The following is a 13676-nucleotide window of genomic DNA, read 5'->3' on the forward strand; positions in this document are numbered from 1 at the left end:
GGTCGTCAGGACGCAGGCTTCTCCTGGGTCTTGGATGCCTGGCGCTTAGATGCAAACAAGGATCTCCCCCTAGTGGAGGAGCCTCGAGAATTAGATTGTCTGCCTCTAAAGGACTGTCCCCTATGAGAGGAGGTCCCCCGAAAGGGCTGACGGAAAGAGCTGCCCCGTGGGTTGCGGCTCCTGTAAGAATATACTGGCAAGGAAGTGCTTTTGCCTCCCGTTGCCTGTGAAAAAAGGGTATCTAATTCCGGGCCAAACAAACCTGCTGCAGAAAACGGAATAGTTTCAACGGACCTTTTTGATTCCGCATCACCTTCCCAGGATTTCAGCCATAGCGTCCTTCTTGCTGAAATAGAGGCCGCCTGAATGGAAGAGGAAACCGCCGCTGAGTTCTGGGCTGCCTCATAAAGGTACCCCGAAGCCTCCTTCAAATGCAGGGCTAGGGGAAGAAGTTCGGAGTCCTGTAAGGCCTCTGCCAGCTGGTCTGCCTATGCTTCCATGGCTCTAGCCACCCAAGCTGAGGCAAATGTAGGTCTGAAAGAAGAACCCGCAGCCGCAAAAATGGATTTAAGCTGGGATTCAACCTTGCGGTCATTGGCGTCCGGAAGGGATGCTGAACCAGTAGCTGGGAGTAAGGTATGCTTTGCCAAGCGGGCAATAGGGATATCTATCTTGGGAATAGTTTCCCAGCGAACCACCTCTTCCTCCTGTAATGGATACAGGGAGGAGAATCTCCTAGGATTAGAAAACCTTCTTTCAGGCTGCTTCCATGCCCCTTCAGCAATAACCCTAAGCTCAGCAGAAGGGGGAAAATGGCTGGCCTTTCTCTTATCCTTCTTAAAAAGACTTCTGTCTCTGGCGGTAAGATCCTCCGGCTCTGGGAGGTCCAACGCCTGTCTAACCGCTAAAACCAAATCATTAACAAATTGGCTTTTGGGAATGTCTTCCTGTTCCAATAGGTGTAATTGGTCAGGATCCAAATAAATGTCCCCCTCTTCCTCAGAGCCTTCTTCAGAGTCTGATAGGACCATAAGGGGATTTACTGATCTAGGTCTCTTTACTTTTAGCAGGCGGGGTATTAGAGGAATCAAGCAACTGGTTAAGCTTGTTCAAACCCTTTAAAAAAAGCTGTGGACCATGCCGGTTCTGTAAGAACAGGGGCTGGGTCAGGCTGTAATGAGGAAGGTCCCGGCAAACCCGATCCACTCGAACCTGAGAGGTCTGACTGTGGATTAGCATTATTAGCCACCGACGTTGCTACAGTAGTTAGCAACTGATTTTAATGAAAAACCATCTGAGCTAAGGAGGAAACCGACTGTGTCAGGGAGGCTACCCAGGCCGGTTCCTCCGTCGGTGGGGCTGAAACCTGCTGGGTATGTGCAGTGGGAACCCCTGCTTCGCATGCAGAGCAGAGCGCCAAAGGGTCCTTCTGGCCACAAGGTAATTTTACATGACACTTTGAGCATGTGAAGTATTTTGCCATGGGGCCCTTTCCCATATCTGTCATTCTTATAAAGGAAGGCACACCAAACACACAGTGTAAAATATAACTCTAGCTGAGTAACAGAGAGAGAAAAAAATTGGAGAGAGAGCGAGAATATATATATATATATATATATATATATATATATATATATATATATATATATATATATATATATATATATATATATATATATATATATATGTAGAAGAACAGAGATAAAAAACAAGTAATCAACTGATCTTTATATAAAAGTTGTACTTGTAATAGTTAAACACCACCAATTATATAAGCCAGTAGGAGACTATAATGTAAAACCTACTAGCCCAGTTATTAAAGCATTAGATAAGTGTACAATTAAAGGTGATACTTAGCCCATAGGCCACAAAAGGGGAGAAGTCCAACAGCAGTTTGTCCTGTGCCTGCTCCCTCAGTTCTGTTCACTCTTCCCGGGCTTCTCTTGGCGCCAGAAGGCTGGGAAAGACCATCTCTCTCTGGAAGGAGGGGGGAACTCTATGCTTTTGTCTCTGCAGCTATCCCAAAAAATAAAAGGAACATGTCTGCCTTTAACGGCTTGAAGCTTGGCAGAGTAGTGGAGACCTCTAGGACAGAGGTCTCCACAGCGAAAGATACCCGACACCCCCGTTCTATATATGAGGGGGGAATCGTGGTATAGCCCCCTTTCCTCCTTCTCCGTAGCGCCGACTGTAACAACTAAAATGGCCGCCGGCGTCTGTCAGTTGCCGATAACCGGCACTCTCTGCCTGTAATGGCAGCGCCGGTTATCGGGGAGGCTGGAGGAGTGACAGCGGTCCGTGACCGCTTGTCACTCTTCAATCAGGCACACATCTTCCATCTTCCATCTCTCCAGTCTCTGCCAGTGATAGCCGCTGGCTCTCATCTGGCAGGGGAATACCTGCGCTGCCCTGCTGTGAGTGTGTTCTCTATAGCAGAACACACTCCAGGGCTGCCCTGCTGTGAGTGTGTTCTCTATAGTAGAACACACTCCAGGGCTGCCACTGCTGAAAAGAAAAAATTAAAATACAAATAAAAGAAAGTAAATACATTAAAATTTACACTAAGTACTAAAACACTGCCCCAACTCCAGGGCACCAAAAAAAAAAAAAAACTGGACAGGAAGAGGCAGGGGGATTGTAGAGGGGAGGGGTCTGCCAGCAGTACTAAAGTTTAACTAGTTAGGTGCCAACTCCCAAGCTCCACTCCACAACCCCATGGTAAGCAGTGACCCCCAGACCGGATGAAAGAGAAAAAACTCTTGATCTGCAATATCCTAAGCATCCCAGATAATAAATAATACATACTCCCTTTTTTTTTTAATCATATAGATCAATAGATATAAAAATAGATAGAAAATGAACAATACTTGCCATACGATGGCTAGTCTTGGGATTGTAAACATTAATGCTGGTTCATAATCATCAATCATGTCTTGTGTGAGGTATCCAAGCTTTAAGGCTCTGTGTAGAAGGGTGTACAGAAAGAGAGGTATAACACAACACATATTATAAAACTTCATATAACACATTCATGAGGTCTACTGCTGGACAGATAAGAGATGAGTCACTGTACAGAGCACTGGGGAAATGTCTGCTGTCCCCCATACAGGCTAATCCTACTGTACGTGACGAGACGAGAAGGAATCACTGTGCGGTTTGGTCATACGACTAATCCCTTTCAGCTGCATACCACCCCAATTCTGGGCAACTTTTCTGCCCTCCTGGCAGCCACGATGTTCGTTCCATCTGCTGGGGAACACTGGCGAAGGCAGGTTGCTGGGGGAACGTGGTGTGGGGGGGGGGCTCACCGTTAATGGCTGCCGGCTGCAGCGGGAAGGTGTAGGGGGGGGCCAAGGCATAGACATGGTCATGTCCTGATTTAGAGAACTTACATGTTGGAAGGTATATGTTTGTGTGGTAATAAGATATAATATTTTAGTTAGGACATAAGTATGATGTGGATTTTACAAACCACAGGTCACATGTCTGCCCAGGAGATCTCATTTCAAAATGTAAAAGGAACCCCAAACTAGTGACTCCTGAGGCACAAATTACTCCTAGTAAAATTGATGGGCAAAATTTGGTTCAGACAATAAAGGCCGAACGCAGAAAATGGCTGCCTCGTATCTCTGTGACGTCAGTAGTTCACTGTGAATTTATAGGCTGAATAGTGGTACAACCCACAAAATGGCTGCCTCCACTTTCTGTCGGGCCAGCTGTAAGCGAGTGTAGAGAATGCAAAGCACTGCTGAGTAACACATCTGTCAGAAGCCAGGAAAAGATTTCTACTGAGATATTAAGATGAGAACAATAACAACAACAAAAAAAGCTATGTACTGCATGACTACCGCCGACTGAGCACCATTCAGCTTTAACAGGATTAAAACTCTTTTCTTTCAAGCAGACTTATCTACTTCAATGTGTAACAGACACCGTGACAATTTACAAATCGTTTTTCTGGCAAGAAATACGTCAATTTCAATTACAGCATAACCCGCCATTTACAAGAGATTTGATAAATCTGCAGCCCAGTACAGTGTTTTCACGGGCACACGAGATGACCATTTTGCATTTGGACAACGATTTCAATCATTATTTTATACAAAATAATTTCAATTAACGCCACTTTTGTTTGCACAGTTACCTGTGATAAATTCCCCCCAATGTTCTCAAATTGGCTTCATGACTAAACTTACCTTTCGACAGTTTCACAGAAAAGGACAATTACTTCCTGCTGCACATAGTATTCTTTTGGGGTTTTTACAGGTACCATGGCTGACACATAGCTGCAGAATGAACACAAAAATACAGAAAAGTGTACATTTTGTTTTATACAGCCATTTACTTTTATTATCTGTTACAGAGGAGACAGGGGTGGGCCAGTTCGGCGGAAGGAGGTGAAGAAGGGGGACGGGCTGGTTTGGCGGGTAGAGGAGGAGAAAAGGGGGTGGGCTGGTTTGGCGGGTAGAGGAGAAAGGGGGGCAGGCTGGTTTGGCAGGTAGAGGAGGAGAAAGGGGGGGTGGGCTGGTTTGGCGGGAGGAGGACACCATATCTGCATAGAGTTGCCTCACTCATGTTGTGAATGAGCCAAGCCTACAGCATGTGAAATCATGCAACACAAATGAACGAAAGTACAATTATGACCAAAGAAAATTTCTGTGATCTATCAAATGTATGAGAAAAACTTCACACGGGATGATGACAGTGTGAAAATTTTCTTAATTTACAGCTGTCGAAAATGTCAAAAACAAAAAGGTGAGGAACCTAAATGGTTCGCAGACTGTTACATGCTGTTCCCTCCAAGCTGGTTAAGTGCAATAACAGATTTAGATTTTAAATTAACATTAATATCTCGAAAAATGTTTTTACCTTAATTCAAACTCGGCGAAGAGAACATCAAAATGTCTGAGGGAGTCTTTCATTTTGTCGGTGTACATGTTCAGGTCTCGGAGGGCCTGGTCTCGGATGATGTTCCTGACTTCCTCAAGGCTTCGGGTAAGGTCTTTAGCGAGTGGTCTCATAGCCATGCTCTCTATTTCCCGGTTCATGATAATGGAGCCCGCAGCCAAACACTGTTGGGAAGGACAAGAATTACCAGCAATGTGGCAAGAAGTTTATTCCCCAATTAAATTTCTTTACATATTGACTGGACTAAAAAAAAAAAAAATGTTGAATTAACAAAAAATAAAAGAGACAAATTTGAATTGTACCCCAACTAAAATATTATCCCTGTTCTTTTTGGTGTAAGTATACTTTAGTGATATCGTTCCACAGAGGAAGTTTATGGACCAAACCAAGAATATTTAAAGCTTGACCGGGTTCTGACTGGCAACAGCAAAGTTTAGGTAGACAGAGTGCGGTTGCCACTGACAGGACCGTGGTCAACTACTAAAACGGGAATGCTTGCTTGGCAGCACTGTACAAATAGTAAGACCGCAGATTACCTGCTATAAGGACTTGCAGCCTTATTAACCAATCATTGACCTCAATGGGGGCAATCCTAATATTGAAAGCTGTTTCGTAGCCTTACAGGGCTCATTGCAAGTGATCGGTAAGACTTGCATGACAAATCATGCCTGTGAGGCAAAGAAACACCTATCTGCATTACGATTGACACCCATGGAAGTCAGGCATTTAAATTTGATCCTAGTTTGCTAAATCTTATTTTAATGAACTGCATCAAGAGACTGGATTTTAAATTGAGTGCTTCACTCTACACTCTACTACCTTTAACTTGGAAGCCAATTATCCAGAGCTGAAAGCACCGATTGCGGAAGCTCACAAGAGCTACAATACCAACATAAGAGTGTCACTACGTAGCTTATTATGGTCTGGCTACAAATATTTTTCATGTTGCATAATAGTGGCTCCAGATAGAACTAAACTTTCTTTGGTCGGCATGAGATACTGTACAATGCTCTGTACTTGGTTATGCCTGAGGAAATTATTTTAGTACTTGGCACCAGATAAACAAAGCGTAGATAAATAATGTATGTTAGATTCTATTTTGCATTCTCTGATTCTTGTACTACAAACGGGTCTGTTTTCGAATGTTCACCAGAAAGTGCTTGGATATTATAATGGTCAAGTAAGGTCTTGCTGCATCGTGTGGGGATCATATGGAAGCTCTGTATACTTGTGACAGATATTCTACAACTTGATACAAATTCTGCATATATTATATATTCATACCTTGGTGTAGGTAAACCCTATATGTTAAACACCACCCCATATCAGAGGATTTCCTGCAACCTTCACCTTACCTCATGTGCCAGAATCCACAAGCACATAGCAACATGTAAATGCTCTTAATCCGATCCACTTTTCACCTTCACTAAAACAACTATTCTCAGCCACCAAATATGGCCTCTGTCGTGATCCAAACCTCAACCATGACACACCTCTACCTACAACGCTGAGCCCCACTGGAGGAAATCTCACTAACGCTTGAGTCCAAGCCATGGGAAATCCCCATGTTATATATTTGACTGCTGCCGTTAACAGCTCATTGAGCCGGGAGCTCTTGGGTGCTAGTATTGGGGCACGTAAGAGTTTTTTTACTTTGCCAACTCAAGGATCCCTGGATTTATTACAGATGAGCCTGGATCTAGGTGAGCAATAAAGAGTGTGGATGAGGATAGTGTAGGGGTGTTTTTATTCAATTAAAATTATTTTACACTTATGTCTGTTTTATTTACATTTTTCCTTGGTGCTCTATGGGTTTGAATGGGTCCCGAGTGCCAGGGCATGCTGGCACTTGTGGTTCCCCACGTGCCATCGTGTCTGAGCAGCCATGGGTATGCTGGTGCTTGTAATACTACAAGCTCCAGCATGCCCAAACACTTAATGCCAGCCAGGAACAAAATAGATTTATACACTTAATTAATATTACATTCGACCCCCTGTTTTACACATATGCTCTGTTTTCTCCACTGGCTGGCATTGCAGAGCACTGTGGCACCTTAAAAATCAACAATAATTATAATATTATTACTTCACGCCCAGTATTTTATTAAACCTCATGCTTTTTTGGTATGGCACAGCTCCAGGGTACTAAAATTTGGAGGAATGCACATTGGCAGGTTGTTGCCCACCCCCAAATAATTAAAAAACACAGTCTTATTGCATATTTCAGTAAAAATATTACACCACCCCGCGTGCACCCACATATCAGCAAATTACACTGACCCGCATGCACCCTTGGTAAAAGCAGATAGGAATTAGTGGCACTGCATAAATAGCTGAGGATGATAGCGTGTCCCTATAAATAAAGGGAACCACAGACTGTCTCCCACTGATTACTTTCCTATCTAAGTGTACCTAGCTTTCACTTTGTTACTGTATAGCCTTCAGCATTGTGAGCAGTTATTGCCTTCCACTCCTCCGGGACACCTCGAGTGTGCCGAGACCGGAGCTGACTGTGGCAATAATAATAACGGTCTGCCCCTGAAATGGGGCTGCTGTTGGAAGCCCACCTCCACGGCATGGGCTGCATACATAAAGTGGGATTAACCCTGGGGCCATGGAGCCTGGGGATCTGTTCAGCCCTGCTTTGGGTAGGTCGGTGCCCCCTATGTATTCGACCCACCACCAGTCCTTACACACGGCCACCATAGCCCTGGGTTGACAGTAGAAAAGGTTACCTTCAACAACCATCCAGACAGTGTTAAATGTAGAATAATATAAATACGGTAGACAAACCCTTCGGTTCTAAAGAAACACGATTGCTCCACATCTGTGGAACAGAACAATCAGATTCTAACCATCATTTTTCTTGAACAGTTTAAAAACTGACAGCAAGTGTCTGTTTGGTTGCTATGGGCCGATATCAGATTAACCAAAACAGATCAACAAAATAAATGATAAATATATCTGGAGACGGGAGAATCCAGAGACCAGCAATCTCTCTTTGTTTTGTTCTATAAACGACTGTCCGGAAACACCAACACCACGCTTAAAATTAGCGTCATCCTTCTTATGTGAAATAGATCTCTACAGGCGGTAAGACATCAACCACTTCTGTCTGATAGAACAGGGGAAAAATAGGAGATCGGGATGAAACATATGAATAATTTATTTGTACTGTTTACTGTCAAGACGATTTCCAAGTTGTTTTTCTTGTAGTTTTTTTTTAACTTAAAAATGTCTGTTTAAAATTATGGATCAATAAAAGAAAGTGAATTTGGAACATTATTATTAATAATAAATAAGTTTGTTTTTATTCAACATGTAGAGACTAACTTTAAACCCTGCATTTGTTACACATGAATATATTTTAAAATTAAAAAACAATTATAAAAATGTGGGGAATGTCACAACAGAATGTGATGTAAATGCCCCATTTTCCATCATTATTAAAAATTAACCTAGTTATTAAACAAACCTTTAAATCAGTTGCCAACAGCTTCATATTGTACAAAATAAATCTACATAGGACAAAATAAAGAAGAAAAGTGGCAAAATACATCTATAGAAAATACCTCTGCCCCAAACCAGAGCTGCCCGGCGAGATTATCATGACGGATTTCTTCGGGAAACTTCACACAAAAATCTCGGTTAGCGCGCTCATGTTGAATGCATTCCTCCATTATCTGGTTTATGATGTTCAAAACGTTATCCTAGAGAAACAGGGAAACAAAACGCACAAAATTACTTCAATGTTCAGTTTACACTTCATCCGTCACCTTTACGCAGCCATTTTGTGGTGTAAAACAAGTGTGTATTAAATCACTAGAAACTGCGGATATCACAGAGACAAGAATACTGCTTCAACTGCAATATATACTCTTTAACCAATGTTAACACGCAACAATTATTAATGAAATGTGATTTTTTTTTTTCCATTTAAAAAATCCAGATCGACGAGTTTCTACTTAAAATAATAATATTATAACATTAAGGCTACAGAATTGCCTAATGTGTGTATTTGGAGTAGCACGTATTTTCAGAGGAGTGCAGCTCAAAACACAGTGTCAGAATGTAGACACAGTGCAGTTATGCCAGTCATTATCATTATCATCTACTTCCTGATGAGTGCCATGATAATAAACACGTAACACACACATTTAAGTGAAAATAAACATATCAACGGTAGTAAAACAACAACAACAACAACACCCAAAAACCTTTATTTAGAAATAAAAATAAATTACACAATCCCTGATACATACAATGAACTTTACTGGCACAATACTTAGCTTTAAGAGAGGGCTATACGCAACTAGCCAACCAGACCAGTTTTCTCACACGTCAGCCAATTAAAGGCCGGGGCGCTCTGATTGGGTGGCCGCGGACAGGCCCCCTTTCATTCATTTCAGTGTTGCTCTGTTAGAAGTAGGATGTGCAACGTTTATCAGGGGTTTTTAGACGGATTACTTAAGGATGGAATGGATCAGTATCGTCTCTATGTGGATGATACATAAATCTATCTATCCTCTCCTGATCTCTCACCATCTGTGTTGCCTCACGTTACTGACTGTCTTTCTGCCATTTCATCTTGGATGTCCTCTCTCTAACTCAAACTCAATCTTTCAAAAACAGAATAATATTCCCAGCAAGACACAAGACGCTGCAAAAATTTTAATTCATGCACTCATCATCTCCCGCTTCGACTATTGCAATTCCCTCCTTACTGGTCTTCCCAAAGTCAGACTGTCACCCCTACAATCTATTTTGCACATAGCGGCTAGGTTTATTTTCCTTGCACATCGTTTTACATCTGCTGAGTCACTCTGTCAGTCTCTACATTGGCTGCCTGTTTCTCATAGAATACAATATAAAATTCTTCTCCTAACATACAAGGCCATCAACAAAACTGCACCAACATACATCTCCTCACTTGCCTCAAAATATCTCCCAACTCGACACCTCTAGTCTGCACAAGATCTGCGTCTCTCTTCCACACTCATTACATGCTTTCCATACCCGGTTATAGGCCGAAAAATTCCCTCCCTCGCACAGTAAGTCTTTCCTCTAGTCTTCAAACCTTCAAGCGTTCTCTGAAAACCCACCTCTTCAGACAAGTTTATAATATTCCTCAACCACCATCTTAATCTCCCTAGGTTACCCTATTACCACCCTCTTCGCAGCTAACACAAGACAACAACCCTCTGACCAACATTGCTGTGTGACTGATCACAAAGCCCACTCGATACTTTTACCTTTGCATTCTAGCTGGTCCAATGTGCAATATGATGTAGCACTTAGCCTTGTATATAAAACTCCCATTGTCCTATATATTGTAGGCTTGCGAGCAGGGTTCTCTTACCTCTCTCTGTCTGTATGTATTACCCAGTATTGTTTTATTAATGTTTGTTCCCAATTGTAAAGCACTACGGAATTTGCTGGCGCTATATAAATAAATGATGATGAGGACATGCTTCTTGTAGTTCTTCATACACCAGCATACCCAAGCTGTATTGGCTATCAAATTTTGCTGGGACTTTTAGTTCTCCACACTTAAGTAAAGATTATCTATGTTTTGGGAACAGCCCCTAGCTATTCAGCATGGAGCCGGTTTTCCTTGGGAGTGGGAGAAGTGTGCCCATTTTTTTTTGCTTCAGGCACGGCTTTCCTAGGTAATATTCCTCGTTGTTTAAATACAAATATTGCCTGAAAATTGGACTTGCATAAAAGTCTAAGGGGGCAGTTCAATCAGATGTGAATGTGCAGTTTTTGCGGAAAAAAAAAAATCACAAGCCTGCAATAATTATAGCATATGAAAATCTGTGTAATTCGCTCATTTTTGCACCTCCAAAAGGTGGTGAAAAGTTTTCAAAACAATTCATATTTATCTGGAAAGGTCAGAAGATGGTACAGAACATCCTTAAAATTTAATAATCTGCTTTATTTTAGTCTATTAAAACATTTTTAAACAGTTTTTCCCCCCTAGTCACTTCCCCTTTAAAAGCATAATAGCGCGGGAGGCGTGTTGGTGTGGCGAGATAAGATAAGGGTAGAAGTATGTCGTTTATTTGTTCATAAAATATAACAATATTTACTATATACATTTTGCTGCTTTTGCATTCCTGCCAAAATAGCTGCATGATTAATGTGTGTGGGTTTTATATTGCATCGCGTGTAAATTCATTACTCAATGACCGAGTTTTACACTCTCCCAAGATCTCCATAACACTTTTATATACACACACACACACACACACACACCTTCTAGTTTAATGTATACATATATTATAATAATGAATAATATTAACTGAAGACAAACCTACGTGTATGATGTTTGCTGCATTAGAAATGCAGATTGCAACTTATTTTTTGATTAGCAACAAGTATTAAGACAAGACGCAGATTTATTAGGGAAGGGGGCTTCCGCAGTAAATTAAGAGGCATGAAAGGCTCTTTTTTTAGGCCACAGCTGCTCCTGAGGGGTGGGGAGCCAGCGGTAAGAATACTACTGCAGATGTTAGATAGCATCAGGGACTGGAGAGAATGGGGGAGGGGGGGAGGGGTGTGATGAACCAAATATAGGGTCGAGGATAGTTTAAATATGTGGGTGGGGTGGGGGAAGGAAGGAGGGGGGCCCTGTCTGTTACATCTGTACTGGGCCCCACAATTTCTTTCGCCAGCCCTGCCTGTGCCGCAGCCATATTTTATTACACAATTTTCAGTGTAAGGTAAAATCGTCTTGATAGAAATTGATATGATCAATCTCCGCTCATTTTCCCATGTTTCCCATAGAGGAGTGGAGATTTCTGTACCACATTAACCTGCATGCTGCGCGGCTCCTCTCAACTAACTGTATCTGCCCCAAGTCTTTATCTTACACCGTGCAGGAAGCAGCTTAGTGAACACAGTGGAACAAACAGCGAATAAATTCTGCAGGAAATTAGAGAAGCCAAAGTAAAATCATCAAACCCCCACCTCCATCTAACACACCCTCAGGGCTCCTATCATGTGCAGCACGGTGGCTCAGTGGTTAGCACTTCTGCCTCACAGCACTGGGGTCATGAGCTCAATTCCTGACCATGGCCTTCTCTGTGTGTAGTTTGTATGTTCTTCCCGTGGTTGCGTGGGTTTCTTCCGGGTGCTCCGGTTTCCTCCCACACTCCAAAAACATACTGGTAGGGTAATTGGTTGCTATCAAATTCACCCTACTCTACGTGTGTGTGTGTGTGTGTGTGTGTTAGGAAATTTAGACTGTAAGCTCCAATGGGGAAGGGACTGATGTGAATGAGTTCTCTGTACAGCGCTGCGGAATCAGTGGCGCTATATAAATAAAATGGTGAAGATGATGATGATTATTAGTTCTTCTTCCACTATCTAACCAGACTTTGGCATCCCACATTTCTGTCTCTCACCCCCAACCACTCCCGACTCTGCACTCCTACTTTCCTCTCCCTGATTAATCATTAGGCGTATATCATAAACTGTGTACAGATCCATTGGGCTATCAGAGTCAAAACATGTTTAATAAGCTTTAAGAATGTGCATTAAAGTAGAATGCCTGTGCACATAAAATCGTGTTTATCATAAAAAAATATTTAAAGGGACCAATTAACCACAACATTTTACATTTTCAGATAGGACCCATGGAGGTGAAATGTAGTGTTCAGTGTTAAGGACAATGTTCTGATAGAAGAGCAGAGACTGAGCTGCTATGACATCACTGGCCCCACCCCTTGCGTATGAATCCACCAATCCACACTCTACATTTATTGAACAGCAAGCCTGCCAAGCTGTCAGTCACTGCCTGCCTGTTTACTTGGAGAAGCTCCTCCCTCCTAACATGGCCGCCTGCGGCAGAAGAGTAACAGAGAGAATGGTTTTTAAAACTTTAGGATGTGGATTTTAAATTGTTTTTTTAAATCCTATTAGTAAACTGGGACTGGAGTTCCGATCCTTGCATACGATGTTGTGTGAAAATGGATGCTTACAAAACTTATCAAGGCATTTCTGTTCCTTTGTGATCTTTGAAACACCAAATCAGAAAAGAGAGAACAAAAACACAAAACTCCATTGCACCCAATAATATAAGCTAATTAAATCTAACTACTACTACAAAAAAGTAATGCAAACAACAAGACCACCACAACGAAGTCTATATGAAATAGAGTAGAAATAACAGGAGCAATCCAATACTCCACCACTAGAGGGCAATGTAAAAATACCTAAGCAAGCAGGTGGAAATGACTAAAAGCTTGTTGAATGCATAAGGGGTGTAAGAAACGATTGTTCACTTGGATAAACCTTTTATAGAGTGCTCCAAAACCATTTGCTGGTGAGTTATACAGCTGTAATCGTACATAGAGATATGACAAACATACCCTTACTAGCTCTGTATTCTAGAATATAATGTAATATTTGGAAGAAAGTGCAAATTATAAATGCAAAAAACAGAAACCAGTAAAAACAAAAGATATTAACTCTGTTAACCGCAGAATTCACCCATCGAAACAGATCAGCATTGTCTTTATTTTAATGACATACAATTAAGGACGTAGCGAACTGTCCACTTGGAAATCAAGGTTCCTCATTAGCACAAGGAGCCACCCATTGTCCTTTAATCAAGCTGAATGGTGTCTGGGGCCTTGTTAGAACAAAACTCAGAGATAATTAGAATACAGGCGCTTCTGCCATCCAACCACCAGGAAAGAGACATGTTTACCACAGAATGACTAGAAACTCGCCAAGCACGCTGACCGCCACTGACAGAGAGC

The 13676-nt window shown here is 42.0% G+C and overlaps 1 protein-coding gene across 2 annotated transcripts in view; it reads right to left on the bottom strand.

Annotated features, from left to right (window-relative positions):
• The window catches only part of ZFYVE28 (zinc finger FYVE-type containing 28), a 154724-nt gene that overhangs the window by 50236 nt on the left and 90812 nt on the right, over positions 1-13676 (bottom strand). For both annotated transcript variants that reach the window (XM_075194222.1, XM_075194221.1), the window contains exons 3-6: positions 8481-8618; positions 4870-5072; positions 4197-4286; positions 2872-2961 (exon numbers count right to left, since the gene is read on the bottom strand). In XM_075194222.1, the coding sequence (XP_075050323.1) occupies positions 2872-2961; positions 4197-4286; positions 4870-5072; positions 8481-8618 (521 nt within the window). The remainder of the gene's footprint in view (positions 1-2871; positions 2962-4196; positions 4287-4869; positions 5073-8480; positions 8619-13676) is intronic.

Source organism: Mixophyes fleayi, chromosome 1 (genome assembly GCF_038048845.1).
Source record: "Mixophyes fleayi isolate aMixFle1 chromosome 1, aMixFle1.hap1, whole genome shotgun sequence".
NCBI lineage: Eukaryota > Metazoa > Chordata > Amphibia > Anura > Limnodynastidae > Mixophyes > Mixophyes fleayi.